Source organism: Citrus sinensis, chromosome 6, assembly GCF_022201045.2.
Source record: "Citrus sinensis cultivar Valencia sweet orange chromosome 6, DVS_A1.0, whole genome shotgun sequence".
NCBI classification, from domain to species: Eukaryota; Viridiplantae; Streptophyta; class Magnoliopsida; order Sapindales; family Rutaceae; genus Citrus; species Citrus sinensis.
Window position 1 is genome coordinate 12,950,062 of NC_068561.1, and position 18,311 is coordinate 12,968,372.

Consider the following 18,311-nt stretch of genomic DNA (forward strand, 5'->3'; position numbering starts at 1 on the left):
AAACAAGCACCTAGAGCTTGGTATGATAGGCTTAAAAATTTCTTATTAGATAACGATTTTTCAATGGGAAAAGCGGACACAACTCTTTTTGTTAAGCATAAGAACTAAGACATACTTATTGTTCAAATTTATGTTGATGACATTATTTTTGGTTCTACTAATGAGTTGTTGTGTAAAGATTTTTCATCATGTATGAGCCAAGAATTTGAGATGAGTATGATGGGAGAGTTGAAGTGCTTCCTTGGACTTCAAATCAAACAAAACGAGGAAGGAATTTTCATAAACCAAGCCAAGTACGTGAAAGATCTATTCAAAAGATTTGGCTATGATAATGGAACGGCAAAAAGCACTCCTATGAGTACTACCATCAAGCTGGACAAAGATGAGAAAGGTAAGGAAGTTGATATCAAGACATATCGATGTATGATCGGATCCTTACTCTACTTGACTGTTAGTAGGCCTGATATTATGTTTAGTGTTTATTTGTGTGCTAGATTTCAATCTTGTCCTAAAGAGTCTCACATGCTTGCTGTCAAACGCATTTTTCGATATTTAATTGGCACTATTAATCTTGGCCTTTGGTATCCTAGAGGAAATCATATTGATTTAACTTGTTATTCGGATGTCGATTTTGCTAGGTATAAGATTGATAGAAAAAGTACTAGTGGAACATGTCACTTCCTAGGCCATTCTCTTGTCTCTTGGTTTAGTAAGAAACAAAACTCGGTTGCGCTTTCAACCACTGAGGCAGAATATATTGCCGCAGGTAGTTGTTGTGCACAAATTCTATGGATGAAACAAACTCTTAGAGACTATGGTATTAAGCTTGATCAAATTCCTATCTTATGTGACAATACTAGTGCTATAAATCTCTCTAAGAATCCTATTCAACATTCTAGGACTAAGCATATAGAAATTAGACATCATTTCCTTAGAGATCATGTTCAAAAAGAAGATGTGGTAATTAAATTTGTTTCCACTGAAAATCAAATTGTGGATATCTTTACAAAACCTCTTAGCGAAGAGCATTTTATAAAGATAAGACATGAGCTTGGAATGATGAATGTTGAATCTTAATTCATGTTTTACTACATGGCTTGATATGTTTGTTATCATATGGATTTATGCTTTATGAATTAGATAACTTGATATGCTTGTAAATTTATGATTTTATGATTTTGTGTTTCATGCATTAAATGGCTTATTGAAAAATTTTAAGTCTCAAAATAATTTAAAATTAATCAATTTTTAAGGCCGGAAATGAAATGGTGTGTGTAGTACAAGTATAAGAGCTAGCAAATATTCCATTTCCATTCATCCGGAAAAACATTTTTTTTATTGATCTCTCTCGGGACAAATCCGGATAACCGGATTAGCTTTGGTTGCTCTCGGGAAAACATTCGGACAACCGGATTTTCAATCCGGCAAACCGAATTTGCTAAGCTTCATCTCTGCCTCATAACCGGTCTACCGGATCTTCAATCCGGAAAACCGAATTTGGAAGCCAACTCTCTGCCTCACAACCGGTCTACCGGTTAGCAAAACCGGAAAGTTGAATTCGCGTGCATGCTTGCTGGAACAAAACCGGATTTCCGGTTCAAGACAATCCGGAAAATTAGATTTTTGGAGGCTCTCGAAACCGACCAGCCAGTTAAGGAAACCGGCAAGCCGAATTGCCTCTTGCTGCTCTCGGGTCCATATTCAGTTTACGGATTTCAAATTCGAAAAGGCGGTTTCGGCTTTCTCCAATTCTGCCCGCTAACCGGCTTGCCGGTTAGAAAATCCGGCAAGCCGGATTCGTGACCCTTTTAAGCTGTTCATCTTCTTCCTCATGCATTTGGAAAACCAGTTCTTCATCTCTCTAAAAACCGTTCTGATTCTCTCTTTTTCACGCCAAAATCCTTCATTTTCTATCCTTTTCACATCAAATTGAATCTCAAAAATCATTCCCCATCTCATTAAGAACTCAAAACCATCCTTGGAATTCATTTTGAACATCTAAATCTTTAGATCCCATTTTCAACCTAGGTTTTGAGCCATTTTTTTTCTCTCTCTAGATTTCTCTCTCTCAAGCCGTTTTTGATCCAATTTTCTTCTCCAAATCACTCTCAATCTTCATCATCATCATTCTCCTTATCCTTTTTAACTCAAAATCAACCAAATCTAAATGTCAAGCCCTCGGCTGGTTCGAAGAAAAGGCAAAGAACCAGTTCAACCATCCACACGGCCACGGGAAGCAAGGGGCACCTCCAGTCAATCCACCTTTGAGTCCATTCATTTTTAGAACAAGTAACACTTGATCAAAATGTTCCAACAAAACTTTCGGACTCGTGAGGTACTCAACACTTTCTTTATTTTACCGGATGTTTTGCATACTCTCCAAATTAGTCATAGAAATCTATTTCAATTGTTGGGAGATGTTGGTTGGATTGATGCATTATTTATTGAGGAGAATGTGTATCCCGACTTGGTGAAAGTATTTTACTCGAATATGGATTGTTCCGCAAAGAAAGAAAATCGAGTAATCACCACAGTTGGAGGAGTTTTGATTGAATTTGGTGATTCGGAGTTGAACTCCATCATAGGATCTTCCGATGATGGCCTGAACATTTTTTCTCTTAGGAAACCTCCTGATATTGATGACTATGTTCATGTTGATGCCGTTCGTAATATTTGTCGGCGTAGTGATCTTTCTGTTGAAAATTGTACCATTCATTTCCGTACTCAATGTCTTTGTCTTCAAACTCGTTTTTTTGCTTCGTATCATCCAATCCATTGTACTTCCTAGATCAGGACATTTGGATGAGGTTTCTCACATGGATGTGGCCATGATTGACTGTATTCTTAGAGGTCGCCCGGTTGACTTGGGCTATTCAATCATCCGCACCATGTTGAGCATTCCTGCCTTGATTACCCGCTCTCTTCCTTATGGTCACTTCATTATCCGAATTCTTAAATTCTTTGAAGTGCCAATTCTAGAACCATCTTGTAAGCCGTCCAAGGGTATTGGGGATGAGGTTATTGTTGGATTAGGCTTTGAGTGGAAGGATGGCACTTAGGTCAAATACAGCGATAACAAGTTTACCTTTCTAGCCCCAAGTGATGATCGGCCACTTAATGCTGTGATTCCAGCTGATCAGCTTCCAGTATTCTCACTCTCTTTTCGAGGGCAGCGTAGACGCCGAGTTTCTTCTACGGTTGCTTCGGCTCCTAGTGCATCTGCATCCGTTTCATCACCTCCACGGCCTCCTATCTCTGGAGATGTTACTCTTCAGCAGCTTATGGATGAGGTGCGGACACTTTCAGTGCGGCAGACTGAGCTTTAGCAGGAGCAGCTGCAGCAGCAGCTCATTCATGGACAGTGCCTCCTCTTTGAGCACTTCGGCATTCCATATCCGTTTCCACCTCCTTCACCTCCATCCTCACCACCTGAGTAGTATCTTATGCTTGTACTTGGACACACCTACATTTCATTTACTGCATTGTGTGTTCTTTTATTTTTGACTCTATGGATGGTTATTATGCTTTTCGATTTATGCATTTGTTTTGGATGATATAGATTTGCTGTGACTATCTATGTTGGATGTTATGGATTTGTTTTGATTGATCATTATGGATTATATGGATTTTCTTATACTTATAGATATTTTTTTTTACTAATGTGCTTATGTTGCGATTTTGATGATTGATAGAGGGAGCTTTTATTCTTTTTTATGATGAAAGGGGAGAATGATTTAATATGTGTTATGAAAATATGCATGTATCTAGGGGGAGCATTTATGCAGGGGGAGTTTTTTGTTAAACAATTTTCAAATCATTTTTTTTTTAACTTGCATTGATTAAGGGGGAGCTTTTTCATAACAAGATTAAAGTTTTTAATGTGTTTTGTCATCATCAAAAAGGGGGAGATTGTTAGCCTATATGGCTATAAATATTGATTTTGATGATAACAAACCACATGTATTTATTAAGTAAAGATTTATGAATCATGCTTTCATAATAAGAAAATGATGTTATGGAATTAAAGCATTTTGGACTAAAATGAAAGTAATTTCAAAATCTTTGATAGTGTTTTAAATTTCAGATTTGGACCTATTTGAAACTATTTAAATATTTTTAGGTCATTCTATAATTTCACAAAGTTTGGGCGAAATCATAATTTCAAAAAATTTTGGGATTAACGAAGCATTACTTAGAAATTCTGAAATTGGACTTATTTACAAAGTTTCATAACGTTTTGGGCCATACTATAGTTTTATAAAGTTTTAGGGTCAAACTAAAAATTTAAGAAACATTTCACTGTAGCAGGTTACTGTAGCAAGCGGCTATCCGGATTATGAAAATCGGAAATCCGGATACGGGCAGTAAGTGTCCAAAACGAAAACGGCTTACCGGATTCCGTAACCGACAAGCAGGATAGGCAAAATTCAAATTTTTGCCTTAACGGTAACATAAATCCGGCTTACCGGATTCTATAAACGGCAAACCGGATACGCCTGGAATGTGAGTAATGGCTAGTTTTTGAGCTCAAACTATAAGAACTCAAATCCAACTCATTTTGAAGCTCTCAAACAAGCAAAAACAAAAAGCACACGAGATATCTTGAGCCTTTAAACTTGCAAACTACATACATTGAATCATTCATTGTTCTTCATCTTTGAATATCTACTCATTGAGTGAGTTTCATTGTAACTTTCATTTCTTCATTTCAATTGTAAGAATTTGAGTGTGTGAGACACTTGAGTGAAGAGATTGGGAGATAATTTCTTCGTTGTAAAGGTTTATTGACACCTCGAAGTCAATTGTAATCGGTTGAAGCCTCGGAAAGGCTTGGATAGTGAAATCCTCAAGTTTGGATTGCTTGGAGGCGTGGACGTAGGCGGGGATTGCCGAACCACGTAAAAATCCGTGTGTTTGTTTCTCTTCTCTCTTACTCTTTAATTATTGTGCCTTTATTAAACTTATTGCTTTCAATTTTTATTAAGGCATTAGATTGTTTGTTGTGTGGATTTGCTAGGATAATTTTTAAATTTCCAATTCACCCCCCCTCTTGGGTTGCACACTTATATTTCAAAATGTTGGTACTTATGTTATTTGAATATAGATAGAAGGATAATATTTTTAAGGTAATGAATAACTTGGGCTCTTTAGATAACTAACAAAAACAATTAAGTGGTTCACCATGTTTGTTTGCAAGAAAAGGAAACGCGATAAACTGTTATATAATAATTTGAAATTTCTATAACATAAACTTTTCTTATAAATCCAAAAGCGCTTACTAGTTGATACCTTGGGCAAAGCTCCTTACAATGGATGTTGTTTCTTAGTATCTTGAAATTGGATTTTACAAACATTGGTTTGTAAGTTCCAAAACGTGAAGACAACCTAATTATGAAATTATAAAAGTTTTAACAACATAATCTTTAGTTTTGTTTATTGATAATTTATTTTTTTGTTACATAGTTTTATATACATTCTTGATGTTACAAGATTGACTAATTGTTAACAAAAAATGCAAATGGACAGAAAAGATACAGAGCTAAAATAATGCAAAAAAAGAAAAAGAAAAGATGAAGTGCACTTTTGTACTTAACCATGAGGAGGAATTGATAAAGCTTAACGAAAAAATTGATCAAATAACATTGAATCTTGCTGCTATCAAGTATAAACTTATGATTTGAAGAGAAACAATTTAGATACTTATGCATTGGTACAAAAACATATGTGCTATAGTTGAAACAATTGAACATAATATAAGTCATATACCATCACACCTATGGAAGAATAAGATGTTCTCTTTTGGTAAATATGTTCCAATTACCTCTATTGCTGAAAAGGATAAACAATTTAACAAGAATGAATCAAGTGGTCAAAATTTCATGAGAAAGAGAGATGATGTTAAAGTGAAGATAATAGAGAAAATTAAAGATGAGTGTGATAAGAATTTATTATTGTAAAACTTATCACATGTAGGAAGCTAAAATAGAACCAAATCCTCCACATTGTTGTTAAAAAGACAGTACTCTACCTTTTTCTTAAGATTATTCGTACTGGCACATTCATTAAATGAAAAATTATTAAAATTCATGTTCCTATGCATGTAGGATAAAGCTAGTGATGAGGTTGATTTTGTGGACTTGGGATCATCGGTTGAGCTAAATACAACTGACAGTAAAATGGTGCATCATCAAAAGCCTAGTTACTACCAAAAATCTTCTTATGACATTTCCTTTAAAAAAATAGGCCACTACAATGAAGAGTTTTGTGAACCAAATATAGAGCTCCTTTTTCAAAAGACGAATGGTGTATTTTACAATATATTTTTCATAAACTAGATAAAATGTATGTAGATATTTATATATGATCATATTTGATATGTTTATAATTTAACTTTCCTGTTGTTTTAATTTATTGTTAATGTGAGTGTATAACTTATTCAAAAAGAACATAGTAATGACAAAGCGACATTTACTCACTTGTTAATGTCTTATTTAGCCCTAATTGTTGGATATTTGATGAGGTATACTATATATTATACTTGAGTATGACTTTATATATAAGCAGTTTATAATTTAGTTTTCAATTGAAGTGCATGCTTTAATTATCATATTGTGATGATTTCATTAATTCACATATCACAAGATGTTGTGTTGAGTACTTAACTAGAAAAAGAGTTTAAAACAAGATTATGAATCTTGGTATTGGTTTTTACCAACTCTTTTTGAAGTATGTTATGTAGTTTTGTTATTACAAGTATACAATAGGTTTTTACAAAAAAATAAAATGTAGAATATACTTTTTTAAGTTATATCTCACCAATTTCATATAATTACTACTTTATGAATTTGTAGCAGTTAGTGGCAAATGTATCAAGTGTTTCAAGCAGTGATAGATTAGAGATTGAAAGCTCGATTCATAAACATAACATTTGTGAAATTTACATGGCTACACTTGAAAGATGTGAAAAGGTAAGAAACATTATCATTTATACAAAAAAATTGTATTTACTAAAATGTCATATGTTTTACTGGTACTGTTTTCAGGCGTGTAACGATTAATGCAAAATTTGTGTTATTGTCACAGAGATAAATGTTCCTCTATATAATGAGTATAAAAGATAAGACTACTGAGATTTTGGGTTTCTTTGCCTAGCTTTGAACCAAATCATTTGGAGGAAATAGTTAAGCAAAACATAAGTTAAAATTTGTTAATTGTCGTTGAAATTTTTGGATGCGATATACAATAACTATCATTATTACTATGCAGTTACATGTATTAGACCTAGTATTGTTTGATGATATAGCCTTAAACTTTCCTGCTAATTGTTATTTTACTGGCTTTGACATTTTGCATCTAAATAATGTACCAGTTCAACCAAATGGTAGTGATTGTGGCTTATAAGTGATGAAGTTCATGGAGACATATTGTGAGATAACTATGGCCAATGGGCCGTGCCGGCCCACCAATTGTCGGCCCAGAAGGGCTCGTGGGCCAGCACGGCACGGCCCACCAATTTAGTGGGCCGTGCCGTGCCGTGCCCACATTTTTTTCAGTTGAGCCCGGCACGGCCCACGGCACGAGCCATCTCGTGCCGTGCCGTGGGCCGTGCCCAAAAAAAGCCCACCAACTTTTTTTTTTTTTGCGTGCTTAAAAAAGCCCACGTGCCTAACGTGCTTTATTCAAGCCCACGTGCCTGACGTGCTTTTTTAAGCCCACCAACATAATAATAATAATAATAATATTCAAAATCATAATCATATTAAATTTTATTAAGAGATCAATTAACATTTTTCTTGTGTATAAAATGAAAAATATTTCATTCACAAATGAAACATATCTCTATTAAATATTAATTAAGTTATGATTTAATATTAATATGAAAAATATTTTATTATTAATTTTGTAAAAAAAATTATTTTTTATTTATAATATATAAATTTATGATATTAATAATCTTATTTATTAAAATCATGATATTTAGTTATTTACTTATTCATTTAATAAATTATAAACGTAAATAAATAATTAAATAAATATCATAAATAAAATTAAATAACATTATTCATTTAATAAATATCATAAATAAAATTATGATATTTATAATTTTATTTATTAAAATCATGATATTTACTTATTCATTTAATAAATTATAAACATAAAAGATTAGAATATTTATTTAAACTAAGATTTAATGATTTAAATTAATTTTTAAAAGTCTATGCTAAAAAATATATTAAAACATTTAATTTCAAGATATTGTACTTTAATTTCATAACATTTTATATTTACTTTTTGTTAAAAAAATTTACTTAGATATATTTTGGCCCACGTGCTATTAATGGCTCACGGGCCGCGTGCTAGCCCACTAATGAACCGTGCTTATTACGTGCTTTTTCGCGTGCCGTGCTTTAGCCCATCTCTTATCGTGCCGTGCTTTAAGGCCCGCGTGCCTAAAATTCTAAGCCTGGCACGGCCCACGTGCGTGCCGTGCCGTGCCTCGTGCCTCACCGAAACGTGCTCGTGCCGTGCCGTGCCGTACGGACACGTGCCGTGCCCGTGCCGTGCCACGTGCCGCCCGGCCCATTGGGCATCTTTATTGTGAGATATTACTTCCAACTCATCAGGTAATTTATATTTCTTTTGAATATAATTATGAGAAATGGAACAAAACATAGATGGTTTTATTAAGGGAGAGATAGAGAGCTGTGAGCTCACTCCAATCCTTGAACAACAATTATGATTATTTGGTCTAGGTAAGACCATCTAAAGAAAGAAAATCATGTTTTAAAAAAAAATCATATTTTTATATCTAATAAATTGTAAAATATAAAACATTTCGATGTTATATTTTTATATATTATAAAATATTAGAGTCATGGGGTTTATAAAAACAAAGGATCTTATGGTTAAAGGGGATCTTGATGTCTTTTGTTGAAAATTTTGGAATTTTTTGTCCTCAAATTTTAAAGGTTTAGGTGTTCTTTTCCTTTAATAAATTTAAACCATCTAATAATGAGTAACATATCAAATGCCACATCATTTTAATTTTTATGTAGCATTTCTAAAAAAAATATTCATATTTTGGTGTCACTCTGCCACATTTTTTAAATTTGTAAAAGTAAAATTTACCCAATATTGATAAATATTTCAAAATTTTATCTCAAATTCTATTTTAAATTATGTGATATATGATATGCCATTAATTAAGCAGTTGATATTTTTTATAAAATTTAAATAAATTAATTACATGATCTTATTAATTAGCAAATAAATGTCACATTATTTTAGATGAAATATTGAGATGTGTAGTATATCTCAATTTTACAAAATAATAAAACCCTTTTTTTAATCCAAGTCATGTATTAAAAGAGACATTTACTAGACAGAGAGATTTGGTTTAAAGTCGCAATTTATAAATATGTTGTACACGGTGTCGTTGTCCAACCAACATCAAACCATTTTCTCTCTCATTTTCCAGCCTATTTTCATCATTAATTCTATTCTCCCATGATCTCGTTGTATAAAGTATAAACGAGTCAATGCTTGTTGCTGTCATAGCATGCGTCCATTACCACATTGCAAACCTTGCGGGTCCCACATCATCGCAAAAATTCTAAAATCATGACCGCACAAAGTAAAAGAACGGAATAGTTGTATTACTGGACTTATTAGCTCCGCCCGCAGCGGATAACAAACGACATCACTTTCCGTTTACTCAACAAGTAACGTCGTTAACTTCACAACGGTCTTTGAATAAAAACCAAATGAGACACACAGCTTCAATTCAACTGCTGCTCTTTTTCCTTCAACTCACTACACATTACACAGCCAGAGCCAAAATCAAAATCAAAATCAAAATCATGAAGCTACACAAGCAATCAAGCATGACGCAAAGGCGGGACGAAGAAACCCTGTCGGGCCAAAACTCACCGTATTTGTCGAAAACCCCAAAACACCCTCGATCCCTCCCCAGATCCATCAACTACATCTTCAAGGAACAGCGCCTCTTATTCATCCTCGTCGGAATCCTAATCGGCTCCACATTCTTCATCCTCCAGCCCATCCTCTCTCGCCTCGGCCCACCACAAGAGCCCCACCCTTTCCACGCGCTAACAGCTAACCAGCAACGGCAGTCTTTTCAGTTCCATAGAACTAGTAGTTTTGGCGCCAAAACCGGGAGAGTCCCAGTCGGAATCGGACGGCGCAGATTGCGGCTTGTGGTCACCGGTGGGGCCGGGTTCGTTGGTAGCCATTTGGTTGATAAGTTGATTGATCGAGGCGATGAGGTCATCGTGATTGACAATTTCTTCACGGGGAGGAAAGATAATTTGGTTCATCATTTCAGGAACCCGAGGTTTGAGCTCATTCGACACGACGTCGTTGAGCCGATTTTGTTGGAGGTTGATCAGATCTATCACCTTGCTTGCCCCGCTTCCCCAGTTCATTATAAATATAATCCCGTCAAGACCATTATATCCTTTTTTTCTTAGATTTAAAATGTTTTTATTTCTGAATACTTGTTTGAATATTTGGGAATTGTGATCCTTTACTGTTAAATTTACAAAACAAATGTGATGGGAACACTTAATATGCTGGGACTTGCGAAGAGAGTTGGTGCTAAGTTCTTGCTTACGAGCACGAGTGAGGTTTATGGGGATCCACTTGAGCATCCACAGAAGGAGACTTATTGGGGAAATGTGAATCCAATAGGTGAACTTTTAGCTGCCACTGCTGTTGTTTAGCCGTGTTGTTTGTTCTAGTTGTTTTGTTTGCTTAGATTTTTGTTATGGGTATGCGCTTGTAGGTGAGAGGAGCTGCTATGATGAGGGAAAGCGTACTGCAGAAACTCTAACAATGGATTATCATAGAGGTGCAGGTGTTGAGGTGATTCCTTTATAGATCTGTCTAAATATTAGTGTTGTGTGATTCAAGATCTCTTTGGTACTCTTGCATACTACCTTTAGCTTTACATTCATGTCCTCTTCTAATTCCATGTGATTTGAATAAATAATTAGGCTGATTGAATGAGTCTTATTATCTGTAATGGTGTCATCTTTGACTTGGTGCGAGTTTATGCATATATTTTTAACTTTTGCATCAAAAGTAGTCCATTTACATAGCAAAGAATTCAATTTATGCATTGATTTCAGTGACAGAGTTGACTGTTCCAAGAAGATTTCTACTGCAAATGTTTGTCTAGAGCTATATATATTGATAAAAACATAGAAAAGCATACCTTGTCTGAAATGGTTTGCATTTTTTTCTCAGTTTGGTTATTGTGAGTGTCAATTTAAAAATTTTTGTGCCAAATACAAGAGGGCATATCTGTTGTATCAACCCATGTTCGATAATTTTTTGCAGTCCATTAATGGAGAATATGTCTTCATTTACCTAAGACAAAAGCTAGATTTTGAGGGTGCTATACAATTTCTTCTAAAAGCTTTTAACATTGTTTTCGACTAGATTTTTCTTTTTTTTTTTTGGCTTTTTATGGCTCTTTTACAAGCAAATACATGATTCTTTAATCCATTCTCAAACGTTTTAGTAATGTATGAGTCCATATCAGAATAAATTTTTTTATTGAATATTGGATAATTCTAGCTGCTTTTTCATAGGTTAAGTACCTGAATCCACCACATTCGTGTTGTTGGTTTTATACCTAAACCTACGCAGTCACATATGTGAATAGCATGCTTATGATGTGAGTTTGTCTTCCTGCATTTAGAATTATTATAACCATATGTGTCAAGCAAACCCCTGATCGTTTGTGAAGTACCGATTTAATGCAGAAAAATCGATGGAATTTGGTTGGCTTTAGTAGAATTATCACATCTTACTTATAACTGAGCTGCATATGTTGTTGGTTAGTTGTAGTTGTGTCAGTTCAACATGCTGGTCAAATTGAAATAAAATTTGGTTGTAATGGAATTTATTCCCGATTTTTATCATGCAATGGCTGGCTGTCCCACTTCACTATATTTTATTGTTACTATCAACCAATGGAACTAATGGTGGATGTTGTTCTCAGGTGCGTATTGCTCGCATATTTAATACATATGGGCCTCGCATGTGTCTAGATGATGGACGTGTTGTCAGCAACTTCGTCGCCCAGGTTTAGCCTCCATTCTATTAATTTTTTGGCTTTGAGTTGTAGCAGATAAATAATCTATGCAATGTGGACAGAGAACCTATCTTTTGATAAGGTTTTGAACTGGTTTATCTGTATAATGCAGGCCATTCGCAGACAACCAATGACTGTTTATGGTGATGGGAAACAAACACGAAGCTTCCAATATGTGTCTGACTTGGTACATTAGATTGTCATTGTATTTAGCTATAATGATACAATATGTTTTGCTGCTATGACTTGGTATGACATGTCACTACTGCGTAATTTGTTGGCTTTTCAACCTTTATCTTAGGGCTTCAACACTTTATTTTTTTGGAAGGACATAGGAGGGAACTAAGTATAGGGGCAGGTGGCGGCAATTTATCCTTTAAACCCACAACGGTCAACTCTTGCTAAATGAAAAGAAGAGGGATGGAAAAAATAGGACCCCTTCTAGAGATATCATTTATTATTTTACCCCTTGTTTTATATATACAGTTTCCACAAGGTAATTGTATAGGATCAAATTAACATGGCATGGTTTCTTTGCTTTCCTTGTATGATAAAATAGGGAGCAGGCTCTAGGCTCTCCCTTATGTCTCTATGAAACAAAAAAAATAAAAATGGAAGGATGAGCCGTTCTTCTTTTCCTTCTCCTTTCATTCCTTTGCCTCCCCTCTTACCAAAATAAAGTTGTGCTGGAAACATATGGAGGCAACGTATCCTGAATGTATGGCCCAAGAGATCTCTTAACACAATCAACTTACAGCCAATGGCATAAAAGTCACAATAAAGCTTTCAGTTAACAAAATTAAGGACCCTGAAATAGTTTGTTTGGCCTTAATTCCCAAAAAGAGAAAGGGTAGCTCCAATTATTGTTGTCTCTTGTTAGTAGTAAATGTAGACATGGTTGATCTGACTTCACACTGGTGCTGCTAGACTAACCTTCAATTAGCAGAAGGTTTTTTATTATCATTGTTTTGCATGCATGTCAAGAATCAAATTTTTTGTTATTATTGTTTTTTTGCATGTATTGCAAGAATTGAAAAAGCAGGAAAGGTAAAAGTTCTAATTTTAGAAGCTAAATTAGAAACAATGCTGGTATATGACTTGCAAGTTTAATTGAACTGTTGAAATGATGTTATAGAGGGTCTTATCATTAACAGGTGGATGGATTGGTGGCATTAATGGAAGGTGAGCATGTGGGGCCTTTCAACCTCGGTAACCCTGGGGAATTCACCATGCTAGAGCTTGCTGAGGTTTGTCTTTTCTTGAAGCTGTTTATTTTATTTTATTTGTATATTTTTCTTCCCTTAGTATGCCCAAGATTAGGAATAGCCAACAGTTTCATTCCCCTACTTAAGACGGCAAAGCTTAACCATTTATTTCTTTCTCGCCTAGATTGTCAAAGAAACAATTGATTCGAGTGCAACAATAGAATTCAGACCAAATACAGCTGATGATCCTCATATGAGAAAACCAGATATAACAAAAGCAAAGGAGCTACTGAACTGGGAACCAAAGGTGCCTCTGAGAGAGGGATTGCCTCGCATGGTGAGTGATTTCCGGAATCGCATTCTGAATGAAGATGAGGGGAAAGGGAATTAATAAAGATGGAAAGGAAAAGAATTATGTATAGTGTGAAGAGCATATCTGTATCTGTTGATTTATTCTTTTGTTGTGATACATTAGCTGGAAAATATAGCTAGGTGCCCACTCATTAGGAGGATACATCTGTTCATCAGCATTCTGTGCTTTGTTAGTAGGAAATCTATGTTTTTGTTGAATTTTTTTTACTGCATTCTTTTCACCCTTATTATTCTAGCAGTGTAGTGATGTATTTTTTGTTGATCAAGCGAAATGTTGTACGGAAACGGAATTGAATATTTTTGTTATTATGAGAAACAAATTTAAAGCTTACTCCTTGAAGTTGGTCCTGACACTCCTTTCTTTGGTTGCAATATTTGTTGGTTGGTTGAGATGCCTGTGCATAGTTTGTAAAATGGCTCTCACTTATAAGCCCAATGTTTACTACTAGTGGGGGTGACCATGCGTTGGTTGATAGGTCTAATATCAAAGTATTGCATTTCAATAGAGAGAATATTTGACCTCTCAATTTCGCTCACCGACCTGCACTTTTTAAGTAACTTCATTTATTTCAGACTTTATTACAAAAAAGTAAAATTAAAACATAAAACAATATCTAAAAATACTAGTCACTTTCCACCTCCATCATCAGTACCTTAAGCCGTCGCACCACTTTAATTATAGCCAAGGAATTTGCTCAGAATGTAATTAAAAAATCTCTCGCTTGCACTATGTGGCTCGTTAATTAATTGCTTCCAAAAGCCTCATGCAAAGAAACTTTTAACCGAATCGAATCTATATCCTAAAGTTTCTAACAAAAAAGGTGCAGCGATATCATCAAATCAAGGTGACGAGGAGTAGAGGTGGCAAAAATACCCGTCCGGTCTGAATCCGGACCGTACCCAGGTGTTGTATCAGGTCCGGATATGAAGCCGGGTCGATTTTGGGCATCACTTGATAAACCCGGAACCCGGATTTTATTAAAAAAATATTATAAAATATATATTATTTTAAATATTTATATTTATTTGACTCATTTATTATACATATATAAAGTTTTAAACACTTAAAGTTTATATTTTTATGTCAAATTTTATTGAAATAAATTTTAAACTTATAAAATTACCAAAAAATAAAAAATATATACACATATAATATTAAAAAATATAAAATTCGAGTATTCGGATTAAAACCCGGTCTGGACCCAGACCCGAACCAATTGCATCCGGGCAGGATCTGATCATTGCAATACCCGAACCCGGCCCAGGGTTTTGCCATCTCTAATGAGGAGGGCAACTGCTTCCATTGATTTCATATGAATAAATGAAAAACAAATATTTTAACCGTCAAGGTTAGTCAAAAAAATTAAATAAATAAATAAAATAAAAGGCTAGCATCCATAAACATAAATTAATCAAATAATGAGGGGTTTTGGTCGTTGGCCACTAGGGAGTTTGCTGGTAGGGTCAATCTGCAATGAATAACTAGTGGTGCAGAGGCTTGAGGCGGTAACAACTGGTGGCTGGGGTTATAGAAAATTTTTTGATTTATTTTACTTATAATTTTATTTGTAATAAGGGCAATTTTAGAAATAAATGAACTTATTTAAAAAGTGGAGGCTACTAAGAGATATCGAGAGGGTTAAAATACCACCACTCTTCAATTAAATTTCTGCCACTCGAGCCATAGCTTAGTAGTAATCTAAACTCTTTAATCTTTGATTTAGAAAGTGGGTTTGAGAACCAAAATAATGATTGGGCTAATTCTGCCATAATGGGATAAATGTAGATTTTTTTTGTTCTCACAAATATATGTCTCCTGACTATTAATGGGTTCAAAATTTAGATTGTATCATATTAGAATTGATATTAGAATTGATTCAATGTGTCGTAATAGAATTAATTTAGGCAAGTCAAGTAGCTGATTATAAAAATTTCAGTTAAAAAAGAAGAGCTCTTTCCTTAGTAAGGAAGGTGAGCTTGATGAAATAAAAATCTTGAAGAAAAAGTCAGCCATGATAGAATAATAAAGTAAGAGAAGGGAATTTGCGGAAGTAAGAGGAAATACAGGAAATTTGTTTTCAGGTTTGGGATGTGAAGCTAACCAAATCAGATTTTAGGGGAGGCACTATTAGGTTTGTGCAAGTTGGAACTCAAGCTGCTTAATATTATTGAATTAAAAATAAAATCAAAATTAACAGAAGTAGCTGACTTTTTTTTTTTTTTCCATTTGCAACCAAATTTACAAATGATTACAACATTTTCCCATAAAAATTATCTTAGAGTGGAGTCCTAATCATAACATAACTGATCCAATATGTGGTAGAAAGAAAGTTCAGCTTTTCAGTGTTTTCTTTTTTGATTGATAACTTGGAAGCAAAACCATGGCCGTAAAATGGGACACTTAAATAAGGGACCATATATAAAGAAAAAGTGAAAGTGGCGTGCCCAACTTCATTAGTTCCAGCAACTTTTCTCCACTCAACATCAGATCAGATGTTTGGCAAGCAAATTATTGCTCTGTTAGTAAATTTTTGTCATTAAAAAGGGATGATAGCCCTACCATGAAACTATAATTGAAGCAAAAATGCAACGCCCAAATTAGAGAAAGAGCTATTTTTGTGAGTAGTAAGTTTGACCCATTGTTTATTCTGGCTTTATAAACACAATAGCCATCTATGACCTATGAAAGAAAAGGAAAAAAATAAGTATTTAGGAAAAAATAAAAGAATACCCTTTAATACTTCACCTAAATGATGTCCTGCATCTAGCATAATTAGGACACTTACACATCTTAAATTGGGGAGAATGGTTATGTAGACCCCAAATTTTCAATAAAGACTATCAAAACTCTCTTTTAACTATAATACCCTTTATGAGTAATAACTAAAAAAATTGATTTAAAATTTTTTTTATTCAATACAAATATAATTTAAATAGCTTAATTTGTCTAGTAGACCAATAATATTATAAATTTTTAATATTTAAAATAATTTTTAAAATGTAAATTATTATATTAATTTAATGATATATTTGTATTTATTATAAAAAATTAAATAAAATATATTGTATAATTAATAAAATATATTTCATGTATTAATAATATTAAAAATTATTTTATATAAATTGAAAATAATTTAAAATTTTTATATATGTTCCTATTTATTATAAAATTTAGTTTAATATAATATAAGATTGTAAATTATTCAAATGATTTTTAATATTGAAATTATTTAAAATTAAATTTACTTTAATATTATTATTTCTATTTATTATAAAACATTCGAACTAATTTTTTGAGTTAATAGATCTAAAGTTTATTTAATTTTTTGAGTACTTGGGATTTACATGATCATTTTTCAAATTATTAAGAGTGTAAGTGTCTTTTTTTTCATAATTAATAAATATTATAACTTGGGTACAAAGCAACTTGACTGAACATTCTATGATGATTAAAAAAAAAAGAAAAAAAAGAAAAATCAGTGGATTGTGTTGAGGTGGAGCCGGGACTCTAAATCTGAGCTAAGAAAGAAGAAAAGAAAGTCAAATGATTAAGCATCTGATTCCATTATTTTTTGTGATGGAGAATCTGAGTTGAGGGGAAAAAAAAAGTAGCTTTGTGTTAAATTTATCCACTGGAAAGAAAATTCTTTCTGGGTTTCCTTTATTTTTCTATGAACATGGAGAAAGAAAGAAAAATTCCAAATGGTTTACCATCTGGCAGCATATGTTCCATTAGAACATATCCAATATTCCCACTACAATTTTCTCTAGAATACTCTATATATGCACATACATTTTAATGTTGGCATCAATCAATTAAATGAATTTATGCATGCATTTCAGTTTTCTTTTTTTATTATTTTTGATTGCTTCTGTTTGGATTTAATGCAGTACCACATTGAAACGCAACTGGCTAAGGGACCATGGGACTTAAATCTTCTTGCAACCACCTCAACAATGGTGGTTTTAAAGTCAAGTAGCTTAATTTTTTTATATTTATTTTTGCCAGATCATTGGCTACTAGAAAAAAGAAAATCGCGGCTGTAAATTACACCAAAATTAATCTAAAAACCTTCACTTTATCATAATTAATGTAAAAATCTTAATATGGTCATTTTTTTAGGAATAAATTTATTAGCTTTTAGATTGAAGTATGAGAATGATTACGTACCGTTGGTCTGTCTCATCTGACCCCTGTGTTTCTGTTCAAAATAAAATTAAATTCATCGAACAACTTCATGTGCTGTAGGGCACATCCAACAGGCCAACAGATTGAGCACATATTAATTTACAGTATTGAAGTTATTTTTTGTGTATAAAAAAAAGGTACCCATTTTGTATATTATGCAGCTATCCAATTATTTAATATGACACAGTGATCATCATATTTATTTCCCCTAGATCTGCTATCATCTTGTTGATTCTCGGGAGAAGCATGCTTGAAACAAAAAATTTAAAAAAATAGAAAAAAAAAACCAACAACTACAACTTTCATCAGAAATAAATAGATTTATTTTGGAATATAAACAATTTAATGTAGCTTTATTTGGGCTAAAAAACCCATGAAGAAAGTGAAGGATTAAGAACAATAGGCATATTGTTGCCAAAACAAA

General features: G+C 33.5%; 1 protein-coding gene across 1 annotated transcript; it reads left to right on the forward strand.

Annotated features, from left to right (window-relative positions):
* Positions 1 to 9,774: 9,774 nt before the first annotated feature.
* Positions 9,775 to 14,029, forward strand: LOC102615730 (UDP-glucuronic acid decarboxylase 1). Its single transcript, XM_052443363.1, has 7 exons — positions 9,775 to 10,477; positions 10,568 to 10,710; positions 10,805 to 10,884; positions 12,029 to 12,112; positions 12,234 to 12,308; positions 13,276 to 13,368; positions 13,511 to 14,029. Exons 1-7 carry the CDS (start codon positions 9,861 to 9,863, stop codon positions 13,715 to 13,717), a joined length of 1,299 nt encoding a protein of 432 aa, XP_052299323.1. The 5' UTR covers positions 9,775 to 9,860; the 3' UTR covers positions 13,718 to 14,029.
* Positions 14,030 to 18,311: the final 4,282 nt, after the last annotated feature.